Source organism: Haliaeetus leucocephalus, unplaced genomic scaffold, assembly GCF_000737465.1.
Source record: "Haliaeetus leucocephalus isolate CR32 unplaced genomic scaffold, Haliaeetus_leucocephalus-4.0 Scaffold763, whole genome shotgun sequence".
NCBI lineage: Eukaryota > Metazoa > Chordata > Aves > Accipitriformes > Accipitridae > Haliaeetus > Haliaeetus leucocephalus.
In genome coordinates, this window is record NW_010973199.1 from 3,531,536 (window position 1) to 3,552,902 (window position 21,367).

Below are 21,367 nucleotides of genomic sequence, written 5' to 3' on the forward strand. Positions count from 1 at the left end.
CCCCCATCAGATCTGATACCTTTCGCTGAGGCACCCTTGCAGAGGTTCTCCGCCTGTGCCTAAAACTAACCTGCTGTGAGCTAAGAGGCAACTGTCTGTCTTTAGAAGGCTTGCTCAGCAAAGGTTGATCCTCAAGGGGTTTTGGTCACCTTCCTCTGAAGGTTTGGTAACCTTGACAGCTTCTTTATTCCTACCTGAAGATCAGCTGACTAATATGAGGCTGACTTGCCTTGCACACTTAGGATTGTAGATTTTCTTAAAATATTGCTAGGACAAGGTCAACACCATCTATGGAGGCACCTTCTCTCTTCCCCTTATGTTTGTGTCTGGAGAAAATGTAATAGGTTAGCAGTTTTTCTGGGACTTGCTGAAAAGTGAAATGTCTGTTACAGATTCTTAATACAAAAGTCTTGGGAGCCCCTGTTAGATTTCAGATACTCCAGATCTGAAAGGGAGGGATATTTTTAGGTGTGGTGAGATGACAAACTGCTTGCCCATATGGGTACCGCTAAATCCAAAATTCTTAAGTGTGTGTGTGTAGGTATACAAATAGTGTAGCTGTGTACTGGGGGTTTTGAAGGACGATTGCAGGGTAGGTAAATGTTATTTGTGGTGGATAGGAATTAATAGTAAGTGAGGGAAACCACCTTTAAAGGAGAATTTACTATTATAGGCTGAGAGTACTGAGGTGTGAAATGTTTACAACTACATTTTAAATCATCAAACCAAATTCTTCATGGTTTGTGAAACAGTTTAGCTTTGTGAATAGAATATGAGATGACTACTAAGGAGATTCTGGTTCTGTTCCATATTGTTCATTTACCTGTTGGATAACATAGATGAAGTGTCTTGCCCCTGTGTCCTATTTTCTTTGTATAAACCCAAAAATAATTATTATACATTTTAGGTTCTGCGAGAGAACAATACTGCATAAAAGTGCTAATTATATTTCAAATAAAAATGAAAGAACAGCCTCATTCACTGGAAACCAGAAAGCATAATGTTTCAAAAATCTTTCTGTACCAAAACAGCTGCTTTTTGAATATTTCACCTTACTTTGGAGTCAAAATGTCTGAAACCAACTCAGTAGCTATTTCTTTATGCTCCTACTTGGTTTGCTCACTTGAAATCAGTGCTTATTATCCAAGATCGGGGTTTTATTGTTCTGTAATGCTTTGTTTCAACTGCACAACAAGTAGGCTTTAAGGATATTAATAAATTCTTAAGTTTGGTTCAAGGTCATTGAAAGCTTCACTGGAAACTAAAATTTAGAATGAATTTTTCCTGTGATACCTATGAATAAATAGCTCTTTTTCTTTTTCAACAGAAAAAAGACGAGACCCACCAAATGGTAAGCTTTTTGCATGAATCACTGCCTTTTATTTTTTCCTACTGCTGTCATTTACTGTGTATGTATACCTTTGTTTTAGACTTAGTCATGTGGTGGCAAAAGCAGTAAACTCTTATTCTGGAGGTTGGTATACTTCTTTTGTTTCTGTTCTTTGGTATTTGTTTAGTTGTAGCCTGAACAATTTGTGGCTTACCTGGCACTTATAAAGAATGTTTTTGGAGGAGCATGTTTTGTTGCAAATAGGACAGAGGCCCTGCAGCTTAAACTGAGAAGAAAACTTTGTACCTTGCATTTGCTGCTTGATCTTCAGAATATGCATATATAGATAGGATCACTATACAGAACCTTGCTGAAATTAAAAGTTAGCCTATTTGTGTACAGGCAGGCATAATGATGACGGATTTCCTAAAACATCCATAAAGTTTCAGTTTCTGTGAAACTGAAATGTGTATCTGGCTAACTTTGTAACGTAGCCTTTTGGTCATATGTTTGTCAATATTAAACTTATGTTTGCATGAAGAAGGATTATTTGAATCTGTTTGCCCCTCGGGAATACATCTCACTGGCATGAAGATACATGTTCCTCAGGAGATCCTCTCATTAAGTTGATGGAAGGAGTCAAAACTATGTTTCAACTTGATCCAAAAACTTTTTACCATCTATTCTAAAATCAAGTGAAAAATGCACATCAAAGAATATCAAGTTTGGAGTCTTTGTAGTTCTGAATTCACACAAGTTAAAAAGTGATTTCTCCTGTGATATTTCTGTTGGTGGTCCAGATCATAGGTCATATCACTGTATTTGTTAGTTTGCTGCTTGAGCAAGTGTATAGGCAACTGATCATCTGAGGTCGCCTTATGGCCTGAGTAGGTAGTCTTAAATTTGTACTGAACAAGACATCCAAGTGTCTCGGTAGCTTACCAAAATAAATAATCCTTAACTAATCCTGAATTATGGGAATTACTGATGTCTTTTATATCCAAATAAAGCCTCTCTCGTGTGGCATACTTATCAAATAATTACTCTTCCTTTTTCATAAATGTTAAGTTTTGAGGAAGTTCAGGCAATCATCAGTTTAGGCCAGGCATTTTGAGTATTGATTCCTTCAACTGGGACTGGGTTGTTTAGTTTTCAGTCATAGTAATACCATCCATGATCATGTTACCAGCTTTTCTGAGCTTTCAGAAGATTTTAACTGTTCTGCCTCTTGAGTGACATTTGCTTCTGCTCACCTAAGCATTGCATCCCTGATAGCAATGTCTGCAGAGTAGTTGGGAATTAAAACTGTGTAGTGCCACCTACCACAAAAAAATTTAGCCTTTGTCTCTACTGTAAATGTTACCAACAGTAACACAAACAATTTGTTTGTCTAGTTCACTATCTGTGATTGGAATAAGATTTAAGAGAACTAACTCTGCTAAAACTTTTGTGCTTAAAATACTCTCATAATTAATCCTCTAATACCTCAGGCAACAACATTTTTTTGAGAAAAATACCGCATACTAAACTTGTGTTCATTGATCCTATGCCTTTATGTTGAATATTCTGTGGAATACATAGCTTTGCCCAATGTTTTTTATAATCACTAGTCAAAGCTCTGAGCATCTCTGCTTTTTTAGTAAACTGTTTCACCGGGAGTCCATGTACTCTTTCACGACCTGTCTGTCTACCTTTTCTGATTCTGTCAAATTCTGTAAAGTCTGGCTTCTCTGCTGGCAAAAAGTTAGGTGTGTTCATGCCCTCTGTAGTCACAGGTGAGACATACTCAGGGCATGGGTTATAGCCTCTGCATTTCAGCATTTGGAACTCAGACCAGAGCAGATACATACTATTGGCAGGTAACTGGGAAAAAACTGTTGTAATATCAGCTGGTTTTTGTTTTACTCTCCATATGCAGTGAAAGTCTATTGGGGAAAAAAAGGAACACCTGTTTTTTTGTACTGAGTATCAATGCATAATTACCTTTAAAATTGAAAAACAAGAACAGTCACACTTCTGTACTCACATGATCCACGCTTGAAATACAGTGGGGAATTTTGTTTTAGTGGGGCTTGTTTGTCTGGATTTTCTGCATATATTGAAGCTGCATGGAAAAAGCATTCTGTCTTTTCATATGACGTTTTCAATGGTACAGATTAAAGATTTTTTTGGGGGGTAGAATTGCAAGATTAAAATCAAATTGGCATTAACGGTTATGTAAAATGTATTAGTCTGTAATTTCCTGGGATTTATGTTCTACTCATTTGTAATAGCTAGGTCTCTTTATGCAAATAAAGAAGAGTTATTGTAGTTGAACTGACCTCTTGGTGAAGTTCTGGATGAAACAAGGATTTGTCAGAGAATTAGGTTTTGAGGAAATCTTTAAGAACCATGTGGCAGAATTTTGTTTCAGCTGTTAACTAGTACAGTTTGCATTTATTGTAGCGCTGTCTGTAGTCTGGGACAGATGCCTAGAGAGGTTCTAAATAGAACACAGAGAATTTCATAGAATTAACATTTCAAAATGTTCTGTACTACATTTTCTGGAGCCCCTTCTGGAGATGTCGCAGATCTTGATAACAGTGGATGTTTAAGGCCACTGTACTGTCAGGTGCTTCCTAATGATGAGCTCTATATGCCTCTGTCATCTTCATTTATTGAGCTGTCTACACCTGATGGGGAAGGTGCATGTCTTATGATGGGGAAAATTTTACTGGATATAAATATGGCAGTTCTAGAAGAGTACAATTCTTTCCAAAGTTCTTTTATTCCTCGTGGACATCTAAGGTCTAAACCTGACGGTAAGGAAAATTTTCATCTTTTAAGAGTTTACTGTGATCTCTTGTATGAATATTATTAGTATGAAGGAATCAGGCTATCAATCCTTAATTTGAGCTCAGCTGAATAAAACTTCAATTTGCAAATGGCTGCTGCTTTACATGGCTAAAACCATGTATGGTTAGTTCAGGATTTTACATGCAAAAAGGTGCATTTTCAAGGACTGTTAGGAATTGTGAAAAGAATATCACGATCTTCCTAGCATTGCAAAGGTACGTGTTTCTTTTTGAACATCAGTACAGCTGTTGAAACTACAAATATCAATATAATAGGTGAAAATAGAGACAATATAATAGAGAAAATATAATAGATGATTAAAGTGAAAATGAACTCCTACAGTGGTTTTGGTTTTGTATCTAATAAAATTAAGACTGTAATTTTCAATTCATCCTGAAGATTTTACTTAACTCCACTTGTTGTGTTTTGGGTTGATAATATTTGATGATTAGTGAATTTAATGCTAACTTTAAGTGGAACTTTAACAATACAAGTTGTTTTGCATAGTTGTATGTGGTCAGTTTGTGCTTTGGTATTCTCAAAGGACAGTTGTCTAGGTCACAACATCTCTAGATCAAAGCATTTCTGCTTAGCAGAAAACACTTTAGAAACTCTCCTTCCTGCAGCTTCAATGCAATTTTAAATCTTGTGATTTAAGACTCCTACAGGAACATAGGAGTTGTCATATGTTTTTAGATAAGTTTTGTCTAGCCCAGTGTCGTGTTTCTGTTCTTGTTTCTTGTTCTGGCCAGTACTAGGTGCTTCCCACTGAGGTGCTAAACTAAGGATGTCAGCTGTGTTATCCATTGTATTGTCTGCTTCTCCTTTCTGATTTGGACTTTGGACTGTGAAACCTAAGGCTTGTTCTCCTTTCAGAATGCTTAGAGAGCTTTGAATTATCCATACAAAATGCAGTTATAAAAAATAGTGTCAAGATAAGGTTCAGATTTATCAAAGTCTAATTAAAGACTTTTTATCATCTGCCCAGTAAGACTGTATGCATGAGTCTTATTTTAATTGATTTGCTAGCCATTGGGTAGTAACTCATAGGCAAGTAGAGGATGTTTTCAAACTATTTCTGGCCAAACTGGTCTTAAATTGACTGCTTAATCTTATTCTTCCAAAACTGAAATTACTTGTCTGTTTTGTTTTTTTAAAAATATGTGTATGTGTGTATATATATATATATATAAAAAAAATGCACAAATTGCCTCTTAGTATTTAAATACTACTATCACTTGCTTATGTCAAGAGTTATCTTCTGTCAAAGCTAAAAAACCTGCATGGAAAACATGCTAGGTATTTTTATTTGTTAGTATTACATGAGTAACATAGTACTAAAATGCTAAAATTGGTAGTAGTATAATTCAGATGCATTTTAAGTAACTAGAGTAATAATTCAGAATTGTTTATAATGAAGAATGAGGTTTGAGAACATAATTCATAATTTGAGTGTTTAATTTGTATTTCTGGTACTGTTTTTACTGTCATTACTCTTCAAGCTCTGTTTCTTATCTGGGACTTCAATTATTTTGCAAACCTGTCAAAGAGTAAGACATAAGAAATCCTGAATAGTTCCATAGATTTTGTGCTATATTTGAAGACAATAGTGTGTCCAGAGGGGCCTTCTGAAGTTCTTGTGATGTTCAGGTTCTGTGTGCAGTGGCAGAAAACATTCCCACTTGGGCCTTATTAAGTAAAGGTTCCCTCTCCTTTAAGATCGGTTTACTGTGCTGCAAAGGTAATGGTGTCCTGGGTGTTACTGTTCATGGCACTCACTTCTTTGATCTTGTTGAGCATTGTAGCTATGCTGTACTTTAATGTGCCTCATTCCATGTGTTCTGTGCACATGAAAACTCTTTAGTTTAAAAATGCTTTCTTTGCCAAATTTTCAAAAAACCAAATTCTAGTTTAGAAAATTTTTCTGCCATTGCTCTGCTCTAGCAACATTTTTTTTTTTTTTTTTCCTTCCTTTGGCAAATAACTTAGTCTATGTGTCTGACATCCAGAACCCAGCCGGATGCATGTGGCATGTAGAGCTATGGCTACAGTGCAAGTATTTTACCACTCAAAAGTTTGTGGGTTAAATATGGCTATGTTGAAACACAAAAGTAGAAATCCTGTACCTTACCTTCACAGGCCCAAATCTACCAATGGCAACTGTTGATATCAAAAACCCAGAAATTACAACAAACAGATTTTATACTCCACAAGTCAATAATATTTCATATACCAAAGAAAAGAAGAAAGGAAAAACTAAAAAGAGAAGATTGACGAAGGCAGATATTGGAACGCCATCTAATTTCCAGTAAGGACTTTTTTTAATCTGGGTTTGGGTTTTGGTGGGTGGGGTTTTTTATTGGTTTGGGGGGCGGGGTTTGTGTCAATTATACTTGCACATGCTCAAGACTTGAATGTGTGACTGTTGTGTGTAACCTGAACTACAGTGAATGCTAGCTGGAATGCTGCAGGGTTTAAAAGCAAGTTAGCTTATACACAGGTGAGGAGTTTACTACAGCTGTAAACAAAAAGTGACTTGCTATCCTAAAATAGCTTAGAAAACAACTTAGTTGCATGGAGATGCCTTATTGAAGTAGTCAGTGCAGACTCATATTCAGCCTCAATGGTCAACTCTTAACACTATTATTCTCACAGCTGTGCCTGCTTAGCAGTGCTTTGTCATGCAGAACACACATGCGGGTCCTGACTTGTCATAACAGCAGAAATGACATAGCCATGTTTTTATCTCTGGCTTTCTGTTTACAAACGTACTTATTCTGATATGTCTGCTAGTACCCATATCTTGTGATGAAAGTACAGTGTGCATGTATACACCTCTTAGGAATGGGTTAGGTTTTTTCTAATACTGTTTCTTAAGTACCTTCAATCTCTTCGGATAGTTATGATGTATCATTTTAAGCTTCACTTTCATGAAACTTGGTTTTGGTCACTTTACTGAATTAACTATTGTTTTCCTGAACTATAATTTGGTATTTGGGTAGATTTAGCTTGGATGTAACGAAGAAGTTCTTCACTGTGAGGGTGATGAGACACTGAAACAGGTTGCCCAGAGAAGTTGTGGATGTCCCCCCATCCCTAGAAGTGTTCAGGGCCGGGTTGGATGGGGCTTTGAGCAACCTGGTCTAGTGGAAGGTGTCCCTGCCCATGGCAGGGGGGTTGGAACTAGATGATCTTTAAGGTCTCTTCCAACCCAGACCATTCTGCGATTCTATGATTTTAATCTTCTGCCTTAAAAAAAAAAAAGTGTACTTTATTTGCTAAAGCAAGAGGAATTTAAAGAGCTTGAATTAGTTACAGGAAATGTTAATTTCTATGAAGTATTAGAAAACCAGTGTGAGGTTTACATGCCAAGTGAATGTCTTGTTCTTTTGAACCATTATTTTGCATCCCTTCCACTGATGTACTTTCCCAGAATAAAACTCCATAAAAGTAATGCTGGTGTTACCAGTTAAAGTAATGCTACTGCACAGTGTTTTGAAGGAGTGCTCTGTAGAACGGGATAGCAGACAGAAAGTAAAAGGAGAGATGGGCTAAAATGCTTCCTTAGCCAGACTGTGCTTAGACAAATCGGACATCAGCCATGTTCTTTCTCATCTGAGTATCAGTGAAGTGCTGCATCTATTGGTGTCACTTAAACTGTAAAATGCAGAAAAGAAGGAAGAATGAAACGAAGAAAATTGAAGTGTGATTGGTAGCTGGTCACTGTTGAAGCTCTACTGATGGAGATTTCAGCATACACTGACAAAATTGCAAATTATGATCTGCATTAATGTGTCGTACCTCTGATCTGAATTTGTGGAAGGGGTTGTGCAGCAGGATAGATATAAAATGAATTTGAAGCTTTGTTTATAATGTCTACCAGGTTCTGACCTAGAAAAGCTGAGAATAAGATGATTAAATACTTAATGAAGTTCAAACAGAAGATACGTTCTAGCGTCATTAAATGTAACATTAAATTGTAAGTGGTGAACCTTTGCAAAAGAAGATGGAAAGTCTATTTTGTTCGGCTTAAGGTCTAGTTAAGTTTCCTGTAGAGTGCGGCCATGTGTCATCTTACTATGTAAGATAGTTTAACTGCTGGTTTTGTGCAAACATAAGAGAACTGGTGTTTGCTATTGTTAGGCAAATATGCCAGTAGGATAACTTGTATATAACTTGAGCTGTGATACTGCTGAAGACCAACATTGATCTGGCATAAACAAACAGTAACAAAGTTGCAATCAGTAGATAAAACTTTTAAATGCCTTCTGTTAGACAGATGTGGACTTCCAGTGTTCTGAGCAAAACAAAAATCAAACTATACTTAACATTAGTATAACTAACTGCTGTATACATTCTTTTAAGTAACATAAGAGTTGCAGTTACCTGGTAATTATGCATTTTCATTGAAAAGACCTCTGAAAACAAATATGTTACAGTTAGTGTGTACAAGTAACTTACTTTACTCTGAGGGATGAAAAATAAATGAGAAATAATGCTAACACTACTCCATATAAACTTTAATATCAATTAAGTGCACTAAGCTCCGAGTTGTATGCTCACAACCTCTTAAAAGAGCATCCTGAGTTGCACAGATATGCAGAAATGTGGGTAAGATTGTATTGGCTGGTAAATTTCTATCAATTTACATATGTCAGTTAATACATTACAATCGGATATGAGACTAGGAAATGCATGTCTAATTTATGTGAAGCAAGCTGTAGCTTAACATCCAGAATTCTGTAATCAATAAATCATTCCATATTTTGGTAGTGAAAGGCATTTAAATATTTAGGCAAAACAGGGGCATTTCCTTTTTTGCCTTTTCTGTAGCATAATGTCATTTTAAACCAGATGTTTTACTTTTCTTCTTGCCCCTCAAACTAAGTAGTTGACTAATCATAGTTACACCAAAACCAAAATTGATCATTGAGCTTCAGTATTCTCATTAAGAAAACTTGTGCTGTTGGTGATACTGACAGACCCAAGCAAGAATACAAGGTCTGTTGCGCTAGACGCTGTATAAGGACAGTGAAACAGTCCTTGTAATTTGACAAGCTTATGCTAAACTGTGTCAGATACTAATAGCTTACCTGATATTTTTAAAACCCTGAGTTGGACTTCCTGAAGACTCTGAGTTTCTAGAACTGGCCATTGGCAAAAAGAAATCCAAAACGTGGAGTGCTTGTAACTTTATGGTTCTGTCTTCTACAGCCAACAGCAGTTGGATGAAGTAGTTTGGAGGGGCACAAACTCTTCTGCCTTTTCAGCTGATTATAGTATTACATAAAATAATACTTTAGTAGCCACATGAAATGGCTACTAGAAGCTTAGGAAGTTGGCAACTGAAAACAGTCCTGACTTTTCTTTGAAGAAGTGAATGGGAGAAGCGTGATGAGAGAACAAACAGTGATGAGGGGGAGGAGGAGATCTTCCAGCTACATGATGCTGAAGACTTTGGCAGTAGCTTGAAGTCTAGTTACTATATAAAGGCTAAACTCCTCCCTTGATCTCTGTGCAGTCATTCCATCACCATCCCTGTGCACCACAGGGTGGCATGGAGCCTTTATGTTTTGCCACAGACCATAACCTAAGGGGGGAAATTACTTCCCCTCTTGGTCTTTCTGACACAAGACAAAAAGTGGGAGTAAAGAAAGTTTTACTATTCTGTTCTTAAGTGGGGCGCTGAGGAGTAAGAATTGCTTAGTATCTTAATGAGAGTGGAGGTAGAAGCTGGTAGTAATCTCCAGTTATCTTGGTGTCCTGTTACTTTAGTTAACAAGGTCCTTTTTATGCCAATTAAATGGACTTTTTTGCTTTTTTAGACACATTGGACATGTTGGTTGGGATCCAAACACAGGTTTTGATGTAAGTAATTTAATAAGTTATTCAAGACACTGAATGGTTAAAAGCTTTTGAGGCTTTTTCATGTAAGTTATGAAGATTGGCATTAAATAAAAAGTTCACTGTATATCAAAATAGTTATAAATTGTGATTTTTATAATATGATGCAAACATAGCTGTTGGAGTAGAAGGGAATAGGAGGGATCCGGGATTGAGGGGAAAAGATGCAAAACTTTGTACTTGCCTCTCCTGAAATAGTCCTTTCTGACTGAAAAGTCAACCCAGAGACAGGTACTTGGCTTTGCTATTCCTTTTACCTACATGGTTTGTGGTTTTTTTCCAATACAAATGATATTTTTAAAAATGATTCTTCTGTTTCAAGCTACTTAAAACTAATGTGTCTGACTTGCAGGTGAACAACTTAGACCCAGAACTGAAAAACCTATTTGATATGTGTGGAATTTCAGAGGCTCAGCTGAAAGACAAAGAAACTTCAAAGGTCATATATGATTTCATTGAAAAAACAGGAGGTGTGGAAGCTGTTAAAAATGAACTGCGCAGACAAGGTGGGATTTGTTTTATTTCCGTGTAAAAATTAGCAGGGCATTTTCTGCCTTAAGGATTAGAGTAGAAGCTGTTGATGAACAATTTTTGATTCTCTTCTCTGGACTTCATGTCACTGCAGTTGCACTGGATTTCATGTTTCTGTATACCATACACTATGTAAAAATGTTCATGCATGACCCATGGGAGAACTTTGTTCCCTAAAAGAATAAGGATCTTATCTATGTCAGTTAAGTACTTTCCAGTAACACTTAGTCTGACTGCAAAGTTATGCAGTATGTTCGGTACAGGTTTTTCAGACTGTGTATGTTGCTTATTTATTTATAATCTCAAACTTACAGATAATTAAGATCTTAGAAGCCATATTGCTGTTGTCAGTTATGGTAGTAGTACACGGCTGGCTGACGGGTGTATGTATGGTGCCCATTTACCCTGGCAGCACTGTGTAATGAGCCTTGCAGCAGCTAGAGACCTGCAAATTTTATATTAATTTTTTTAAGGTTTTCTTTTTCTATTTTAACGTAAAAAGTGCTAGTTTTGAGCAGGCTTCTGCCGCAAGAAAATTCTCAAATAAGCTATTTCCTGCCTAACATGTAAATGTGATCTCAGCTGATGCATTATCTAGTGGAACATAACAAGTCAGTCTGAAAATTACACTGCCGATGTCAAACTTTCAAAAACTTGCCTAGAACAATTCTTGAGAGAAACAGGATATAAATGCCATTGAAATTATAGCAGTTTGAAACTAGTGAATAAATTGTTCGAGTGACTGAAGAGATACACATTCAGGGTACAATGACTTGTTACATTTATTTCTTAGGTCCCCCGCGGTGGAGCGGTATGTATTTGAGCTGGCATCTAAGCATATGCTTCAAAATATTCATGCTGCTGTGTGATTTCTTTCCTAGACAAGAAACCTTAGTCCACATTTGTTTGACTGCAATACTAAAAATTATAGTCAAACTTCTTAGTTAAATTGCAAACAAAATTTCAATTATGATTTTTTCTCAGTAAGAAATCTGTCAGTTTCGTTATATAATCTTAACTCTGTTTAAATGTTTACAGAGTTGTTGATCCCAGACTGCTGACCATAAAATTGGATTGAGAAGACTTGCATTGGAGTCTTATGACTAGTTTAAAATACTTTAAAAATGTCTGTTTTTCTATTACGTATGTGTTAACTTCACGTTACGGCCACTTGCATGTATGCAATTGAAAGAAAAGCTGCCTCATCTTTAATATGCATGATAATAATCTACCTCTGTGCTTTTTGATAGAGGTAGATAAAATATTCCAGTGGGTTTATCCGCAATTACGTTACTTGATGTGTAGGCTTTACTGCTGTTTGAAGTGTTCTTTCTCAACTGAAACACATTTTTCTGTGTTTATTGCAAGAATTTCTGTGCTTACGTATTCACCCTGCTAGGATGCTGACTAGAGAGTTGCAGACACATCGTTCTGCTCAGACAGAAGTTACTTTGCTGTTTTTCCTGCCCTTTCCCTAGTTTTGGTACTGTTGTTTGGGTTTTTTTAGTGACAATGCCATCAATAGAAGATTTTTAAAACTTTTTTTGTTAATAGTGATGTACAGAATAATGTGCGTTTATAAAAAACTAAATTGTTTTCTTGCTTTTGCTTGTACCATCTGTTTGGGGGAGAAGGGAGAGAGCATGAGGTAATGGTGCTCCCTCCTTGCTCCTCCTCCTGCCTCATTTCACTTCAATTTAGTTGCTGGCTGGGGTTAAACCATGACACCTTATAAAAACTCCTGAACTCTGTTTCCACAGATTGGATGTGGCTTATCTCTCTAGATATGATGCAGATAAACCTCTTCCCCACAAGAAAACTTAAACCTTGTGTTCAAAATGCACGGACACTACAGAGTCTGGACCATGACCATGTTGTGTATCTTTCTAGTAATACAGAAAAGCTGTCTGTAGTGCTTTCTGAGTAAGTTATATTTGAAAATACTGGCCTCCAATGGCCGAAAAGAAAACTACAGTCATGTCAGCCAAAAAGCGGTGGGATTTTTTTAAATCAGGAGTGTTGGCAGTATATCTCTTGGAAAATACATGAAGTTTGAGAGGAGATTCTCCCCATGTTGTTCTTTTGAAGGGATGGAAAAAAACCCAGCAGTTTGTGGAAATTAAGAATGTAACACGCAATTTTAGGAGGGGTATGTTTCTCTAAGTTGAGCAGGGAAGGAGGCACTGAGGCACTGGTGTCTCCTGCTTCTTCAAAATCTCTTTTTTAGGGATATGCCCTCTGTATTCTAGTGCAGACAGCCTGCTTTCTCAGTATGTGACAGGAAGGACATAATCGAAGAGGTAAAGAAGTATCTTCTTGCGTGTAATACCTTTTTTGTTATCAAAGCATATGAAATCAAATGTGAATTTTCTTAGCTGTATGATAGCACCTGGATCGTTAAGTAGTTACGTGCAACAACCACACAACCTAAAGTACCATAAGCCATTAGATGCTTAATGGAAGCAGAAATGAAACAGTGCTATTTAAAATGCCATTAGCAGAGCAAGTACATTTCAAGGCCACTTCATATAGAAATGATCCTGTGTGTTGAGGTAGCCCTGAAGTTGTTTCCTTTCTACAGTCCTGGCCATAAAGATACTGTTGGAACTAATTTTTAGTAAAAGGGATTAAGAGTCACTTTATGTTGCATCATAATGCATTAGTAGGGTTTTTTTGTTACTAGAAGATGTTACTTCAAAAATATTTGCCTCTGTAATTCCCTAAATAATGGATAGTTTATAAAGTGGAAATTCTGTGTTTCACTTTAAGTGTATTTTCTAAAACCTTTCTCTTGCCTTCTGTCCTAGCTCAACAAAATTTTAGAGGATTCTTTTGAAATTTTTTCTGCATTTTGTCATGAGAAATTGAAACACTGACTTAAAATACACTCAGATTATGAAGAAAATTACTACCATAGGACCAAACCAAAATTAATGACCAAGGTTGTTTTGCGACTTCAATAGTCTTTTTATGTACCGCACCTGCTTCTTGCAGCGTTGATTCTTTTACAAAATACACGACAGACGTAGGGGCTATATTTGACTTGGTTTGCATTCCTATAAGCGTAGCTTACGTTCAGCCGTAGTCAGCTTCATCCAGAATTGGTAGAGTTTGCACAGGCACAGAGATCCTTGCAAAAGGCAAGGTGAAGCCTCTTTCCTCTTTCTGCTAGTCTCTGAAAGACTTACGGGTATTGAGTAGCAAGTAATTGTAAATTGGTTTGTTTCGTTTCAGCTCCACCTCCGCCCCCGCCGTGCAGAGGAGGACCCCCACCACCGCCACCACCACCTCCCCATAGCGCGGGCCCTCCTCCCCCCCCGGCCAGGGGCCGAGGGGCACCACCGCCGCCTCCTTCCAGAGCTCCCACGGCGGCACCTCCACCTCCACCGCCATCTCGACCTGGTGCAGCAGTGCCCCCGCCTCCTCCCAACAGGATGTATCCTCCACCGCCGCCAGTGCATTCCTCATCCGCACCCTCCGGCCCTCCTCCTCCGCCACCACCACCCACAAGTGGGTCGTCTGTTCCTCCACCACCTCCTCCTCCTCCACCCCCTCCTGGTCCGCCTCCGCCACCAGGCCTTCCTTCAGAGGTTGATCACCAGCTTCCAGTTCCTGCAGGAAACAAAGCAGCACTCTTGGATCAAATCAGAGAAGGGGCTCAGTTGAAGAAAGTAGAACAGAACAGCCGACCAGTGTCCTGCTCAGGAAGAGATGCACTGTTAGACCAGATACGACAGGGTATACAGCTGAAATCCGTGAGTAAAAGCTGCCTCTCACCTGTGTTCCCTAGGGACTTGCAGATGGCTGCAGTATTGCAGTGTGAACGGTACACTGTGGCTCTGGTTTGGGCTGGATCATAACTTTTAGGGTTTTTGAATTGATGCTTTAAACAGTAGTACTGAGAAAATGCTTAGAACACATATTTGCTGTAGATGAGTATTGGTGCATGAAATTATCCTTCTTTCAAACTCGCTGCTCACTTTTCAGTAAAGCTTTAAGCATAAATGCTACAATGATGATACCACAATACTGTGGCTGTAAAGAACGTTTGCAAGAACTGTGAAAGATTGATGGTCTCCTGAATACTTCAGTAAAATCATCTAAACAACTGCAGGGGATGAGTTCAGCAGTAATGGCAGTGGAAGGAAACACTAGATTTTTTTTTTAATTTTTTTTCTTTCTTTCGGTCTGTCTGTCTTCCCCGCCCCCATCTTAAAATGGACCCATGGTCTGCAGATGTTGAGGCTTGTAAGGAGGTGGCTGCCTGAGTCTGGAAAAGTGCCACCCATGAGGGATGCCTCTGCTGTTCCTGCTGCAGCTCAGGCTATCAGGCTATTACTATTACTATTTTTTCTTGATGTCACTGAATATCTTCAAAATAATTTTGCCTGTAGGTCCTTTTTTTTTTCTTTTTTTTTGGGGGGTCACTCTTTTGCACTTGAGGCGTCTGATGTAAAAAGTGTGAGGGCATGTTAATATTTATTTGCCATTACAGGGATGCAGTATCAAAGTCTATTACTTTCAGCAGTGATTATCAACCCAAAGAAAGCAGACCTGGTTAACAAACCCAAACAAGAAAAAATATTTTGTGGTATATACCAACGATAAAATAAATAATGATTCTGCAGCCACACAAGTTATGCTTGTACAACCATATTAAGAAGCTTTCCTTTAGCTGAGCGTTCACTTCATGATAGTCAGAGCTGAAATATTTAATATTGAGTATGGACTAACTACAGTTGTATCATATGGCAAAAGAGGAAAGGTTGACTTCTGTATAAATAACTTAGCCTGAGCTGAAGAAACAAACTGCAGTTTCACTCTTCCTTCTGGCTGAAAATAAACTCATTAATCTTATAAGAAAGGTTGTCTTGAAATATATTGGTTCTGTTTTGCTAATTGCATCTTTCTACTGTATCCTTTTTTCCAAGGTATCTGATGGTCAGGAGAGTGCACCACCTACACCTGCACCCACCTCAGGAATTGTGGGTGCATTAATGGAAGTTATGCAGAAAAGGAGCAAAGCCATTCATTCTTCAGGTGAGTCTGATAGAATTTTTGTGACCTCATGGTGTCAGGTTTTGAAAAGTTAACGCTTCTATTTGACATAAAATATACATAAAATATTGCTGGGAAAAAGCATGGATTTCAGCATACAGAATCTTCTAGGCAGACCCCTAGTGATGGGTTGAATGGTTACTTCCTGCTACTTTGAATTACTGGTGTAGTTTGCAGTAATACTGAATTAAAAATTACTAACCAAGATAAATATCCTTATAAGGATTTTTTTTTTTAACAACTGAATTATTTTTATCCACTAGAAGTCTGATGAAATAAGTTGTCAAAACGTTTTGGAAGGCAGGTTTTTAATGCTTTCTGTTTCTCGAAGCCAAAGCACTTGGAAAAGATTCATGCTCTTAAAACTGTGGCTTCCATTGTGCTTTGGATGCCACCTGCTGGATAATAATCAGATAACTAGTGTTACTTGACTAGTCCCACACTAGTACTGAATCAACTTTTCACACTTCAGTGCTTGGAAGAAATAAGGCTGCAAGAGGATTTGCATTTCTCAGATACCAACTTGTAATAAATGCAGTTCAGTAGCTGCAGTGTAGCTGTTTGGTTACAGCTCTTCTGTTTGGGCTCTGATATATTTTTCTTCCAGAGCTTACCTTGATACTAAAACCACGGTTGCAGTCTGCAGACCTTTTGACTAAGTGCTATATAGTTTGTTGATTTGCTGCCCTATGTAGTAATCTCCAATTTTGGTACTTACATAAATTAAATACTGGAAGGGTACTAAATACAGCATTTTCCTAGGGAAGGTGTTGTGGTTTAACCCCAGCCAGCAACTAAGCACCACACAGCCGCTCGCTCACTCCCCCCCACCCAGTGGGATGGGGGAGAGAATTGGGGGGGGGGAGTAAAACTTGTGGGTTGAGATAAGAACAGTTTAATAGAACAGAGAAGAAGAAACTAATAATGATAACAAAAATAATAAAATGACAATAATAATAATAAAAGGATTGGAATATACAAGTGATGCACAGTGCAGTTGCTCACCACCTGCTGACTGATGCCCAGTTAGTTCCCGAGCAGCAGTTCCCCCTAGCCCCACTCCCCCCAGTTTATATACTGGGCATGACATCATATGGTATGGAAATACCCCTTTGGCCAGTTTGGGTCAGCTGCCCTGGCTGTGTCCCCTCCCACCTTCTTGTGCCCCTCCAGCCTTCTTGCTGGCTGGGCATGAGAAGCTGAAAAATCCTTGAGTTTAGTCTAAACATTACTTAGCAACAACTGAAAACATCAGTGTGTCATCAATATTCTTCTCATACCAAACCCAAAAGATAGCACTATACCAGCCACTAGGAAGACAATTAACTCTTATCCCAGCCAAAACCAGGACAGAAGGAAATGCTCTTGCCTAACAAATAAGTAGTTTAATTTTAACAGGCTACAATTTTTTAAATTATGATACATATAAAAATAGTGGAAGGCTGAATAAAGTTAACAACCAACATTGATGTTGAAGTTGGTGTGCATTACACAGCTTAGAATATTCCATTAACCACAACGGTCTTTAGCTCATAGGTTTTTTTATCTGCTTGTACAGTAAACAGCTATCCCATTATGTAGTAAACCTGGGGAAGAAGTTCTTGTGTTTCAGAAATTAATCTGTCCTTGAAGCTTAAAACCCAATATGGAACAAGCTGGCTACTCTCACATTTTCTAAGAAAGAGTAGTAAGTTTTAAATGAGAAATTCTGATTCTTTTTCTCGTAGCAGAAAACAAGATACATTTTTTTCCTACCTGGGGAAAGGAATGAGAAAGGAAACAAGTTAGACTTAACTTTCAGCCAGTATCTATCTAAACTGAATGTCATGTCTAGAAATCTTAAAATAGAGTATTACCAAATGTATTGTTGTGACCTGCTTGAACTGATTGTTCTGTTCTCAGAAAGTTGTGGGAGAAATCAATACCACTTTTGTCATGTTAATTCAGTGCATGCAAGTGACTTGCTTTTTTTTGTCTTAAACAGATGAAGATGAGGATGAAGATGATGAAGAAGACTTTGAGGATGATGACGAATGGGATGATTGATCATATATTATTATATATATTTTTTTTAAGGTGAATGATATACTAAACACTACTTTCTGTCTATGGATTCTGTAAAATTATCATGTAAATGTTCTACCAACTTGCTGTATATTTTTGTTGCCTTTTGCTTTTTTATTAATCTGTGCAATACCTCATTTAATCTGTAAAGGTTTGTCATAATCCTCTACAAAGCTACTCCCTGTTAATGTGTGCAAGTTTACACCTGGATGATCATGTACATGTGAATACTTTCCATTCCATCAATAAGGGAGTTTAAATGTAATATGTGAGACTGACAAAAACCTTAATGTAATTTAGTTATAATGCAAGAAGGAAAACACTATTTTCATACCCTACTTTTTCTGTATCTAAATTTCTTATTAAAACCTAGTATAGCACTATGTTCTTTAAGTGATGCAGCTCTTAGTTTATTTAGCCCCTTCATTTCAAATGCAATGCTACACAAATGTTGAGGCTGGTTTATACTATTGCATGGTTTCAAATACATCACAACATTGCAGTTCAAATCTTAGCAGTATGCTTTACATAAAACAAAATCACTACAGAAATGCACAACTAGTTGTGAAGATTACCTTGCCCTAACTGTAGCAATACTGACTGCTATTGAACAGCAGTGGTAATTAATCCTTCAATTAGGGAACTCTCTATCTGAAGCTGAACAGGGTGGCTTTACGTTGTAATAGTGGTAAAAGCATCTTTGATACAGACAAGTTCAGTCTTTTTTTTTTTTTTTTTTTTTCCTTCCCAGCTCTTACTTTCAGAATGAAGAAGTGTAAATTACTGGGGGCTATACTGGAGGCTGGCAATTGCTACAGTTTGATTTATTTTTAAAATCAATTTTATGTGGTTTTCAGGCTGAAGGGCTGCGTTTAATGCTTGCTTCAATAATGTTTAATTACTTTTTTAAATTTGTAGGACATTGGTGTATTAATAAAGTAAACATAAGTGGTATTACTTTGCAGTCTTTGCGTTATGGTACACAACAAATGCTGAAACACCAATCCTACATCCATAAAGTTGGAAAGCCATTAACTCAGAATATACACTTTGAATAAGTACTGAACTTTATGGCAATATTCTGTCTTCGTATGTTGGCTTTAAGACCAAGGGTTGTGATGAAGATCAAGAACCCGATTCACAAGAGTAGTATTTGAGTAAGCAGACGGAAAATGGGTTTCTCATTTCACAGCTTGCACATTTATATAAGTTGTACTTTGTAGTGCAGTAAACATTGGCATATCTGCCTATTACAAAATACTAATCTATGCTATGTGGGTATTTAATATCTGCAGCATTAATTACTGTACTTACTGTAACTTTCAGGTAGGAAATCTTTTTAAAAACCACATTATCTGACACAGAATGTTTAGTTAAGTCAGTCATATTTGGAGTGTAGTTAATGCATAGTGTCCTGGGTCTTTGACTGTAGTCAAGCTATCAAACTAAATTTAAGTTATCGGAATTGTATTGACTGAAACCCAGTGTTGACCTGATCTTGACAGGCTGGACCTGCATGATACGGCTTGGATTTCTAACCCAGTTATAACTTAGTCTTTAGCGAATTAATTTAGTCATACGAGAAGAAAGGAAAGTTGCTGAAAAGTAGTGGGAGAGGTAAGGTTGTAGTTAAATTATTCAGAGGATGCTAACTTCCTTCTAAGGGTAATTTAAGCACATAACTTGAGGAAAAAAAATTTCCAAGTGATCTCACTTTCTTGCGGTAACTTTCGCATTGCCCTCTGCTGCTAGAAACACTTCCTACTAGCTTTGCTGCTGTAATGGCTTGAGCATTGGATCAAGTGCAAGTGCAGCCTGGGGTAGCTAATGGCAGTGGAGTTAAAAACTTGTGTATAAGGAACATATTTGTATGGCTTTCATATAACTTCTGGCACTGCTCCCTTATTTTTTATTGCATATAGGGCGTTTTAAGATTAAGCAGATGAGGCCTAGTGGTTTTCCTAACATGCTACTTAATAGATATGTTTAGCTGTTATGTTCCCAGAATTGGAATTTCTGTAATATAGTTAACTATTAAGCATCACAGTTCATTAATCAAACTTCTATTCCACGTTTTGGGAGCTCTGAAGTTACCTGATTGAATAAAACTTTGATTTGTAGATACTGGCCAAAGAAAGCTTCTGGGTCTTCTATTTCTTTTTCTTCATGCAAACAGTACACTCACATTCTGTGGTGTCCAGGTTAATATTTACTTTAAAGTAGTGTTTGTACATGATAAATTTCAGGCATAAAGACTGCAATGGCAGTTAAGTTAGTCATAACTGCATGCTTCAGCACTCCGCCACTTGCACTATGAGCAGAAGATAGCATTTCATGATACTGGTGCATTGTTGCTAAACATTGTAATGAAGGCCTCTCTTATATATTCTGGTTAAATGACTGTCCAGATAGCCTTAGCAATTAACAAACTAGCATGAGGCTTTTGTATCTCAACACTCTATGTGCATAGACAATATCAGCTAGCCACTTGTACGTATGAAATCCGTAAGAACTTCTCAATCATTCAGTTTTCCATTTATCGAACTGAAATTTTTAGTATGTGAATTTTTGAAATGTACAGTGAATAGGATGTTGCACTGGTGGCAATTCATCATGGAGCATAATAAAATTAATTTGACCCAACTAGTGTAAAACTGTGTGGTTTTTAAGTGCTAATTGTGGCACAGCTTTTAAAATAGATCTGCATATTGATTACACACTTTAAAAGTAACTTTGGTTGCCTAGCCGAATTCACAAAGCAGTAAATAGCCGCTGTCAAATCGCAGTAGTTTTCATGTCTCTGGAAAGTTGGATTGTGCTAGCGAATAAACACAATGAGTAAGAATGTGACACCCTCTCCTCCTGGCAGATCTCGCAGCGGCTCAGCAGCCTCCCTGGAAACAGCTAGTGCCGCAGGCAAGTGCAATAATCCAGCAACAGTTCAAGGTCAAACAAACATGGCTTCGTTAATAAACACTCTAGAAGGAGTACTAAATAGTTAACTCTTGTCAATGAATGCTCTGACTTAGGAGGGTTTTACAGACGTGTGTCTTTGTCTTGCATGTTGTAATGTTTGAGCATGGGACGCTTCAGCAGTCTGCTCTCCTCCACTAAGGCAGCTGAAGAGTCCAGCGTTTCAAATTTTTATCTGGGGTACACTTTCTTTTGAAGTTCAGTACTTCTCTGCTTTTTAGGTCTTAAGTGCAAGGGAAAGTTGGAATTGTTACTTACAGGGTGTGCTGAGGTATATAATTATTTCCTCTCCACTTACTGAACAGAAGCGTAAAACATGCTTTTTGAAAGGAGGCTTTTCTTTGCATTTTTTTATATGACAATGGTTATTTTCCTGGTGTAAGATATATGTGAAGGGGAAAAAGGAGGAAAGATCTTTTTGGTTTTGTTTAAGACTGTTACCAATCCATTGCAACAGCCTTTATCTAATCATTAGAGGAATTCCTGGTCTAATTAAAGTCCCTGAAGCTTAAGTACAGTGATAAGCAGCTTTATTTATAGAAAAGTGAAAATGGTTTAGGGAAGCTTAGGAGATTCTAAACCTCTGTCTCTCAAAGGACCGGTGTTAACCTCTAGCCCTGCAGTAAGGGCTCCTGTTGCTATGTATTTGTTTACTGCCTGGGGTTTTCTTGT

The 21,367-nt window shown here is 37.5% G+C and overlaps 1 protein-coding gene across 1 annotated transcript in view; it reads left to right on the forward strand.

Annotated features, from left to right (window-relative positions):
* WASL (Wiskott-Aldrich syndrome-like) overlaps positions 1-20,365 on the forward strand; it is a 53,538-nt gene extending 33,173 nt beyond the window's left edge. Inside the window, exons 5-11 of the mRNA XM_010581295.1 lie at positions 1,328-1,351; positions 6,305-6,473; positions 9,991-10,033; positions 10,422-10,575; positions 13,835-14,355; positions 15,532-15,640; positions 17,643-20,365. Of these exons, the coding sequence (XP_010579597.1) occupies positions 1,328-1,351; positions 6,305-6,473; positions 9,991-10,033; positions 10,422-10,575; positions 13,835-14,355; positions 15,532-15,640; positions 17,643-17,704 (1,082 nt within the window). The 3' untranslated portion in view covers positions 17,705-20,365. The remainder of the gene's footprint in view (positions 1-1,327; positions 1,352-6,304; positions 6,474-9,990; positions 10,034-10,421; positions 10,576-13,834; positions 14,356-15,531; positions 15,641-17,642) is intronic.
* Positions 20,366-21,367: the final 1,002 nt, after the last annotated feature.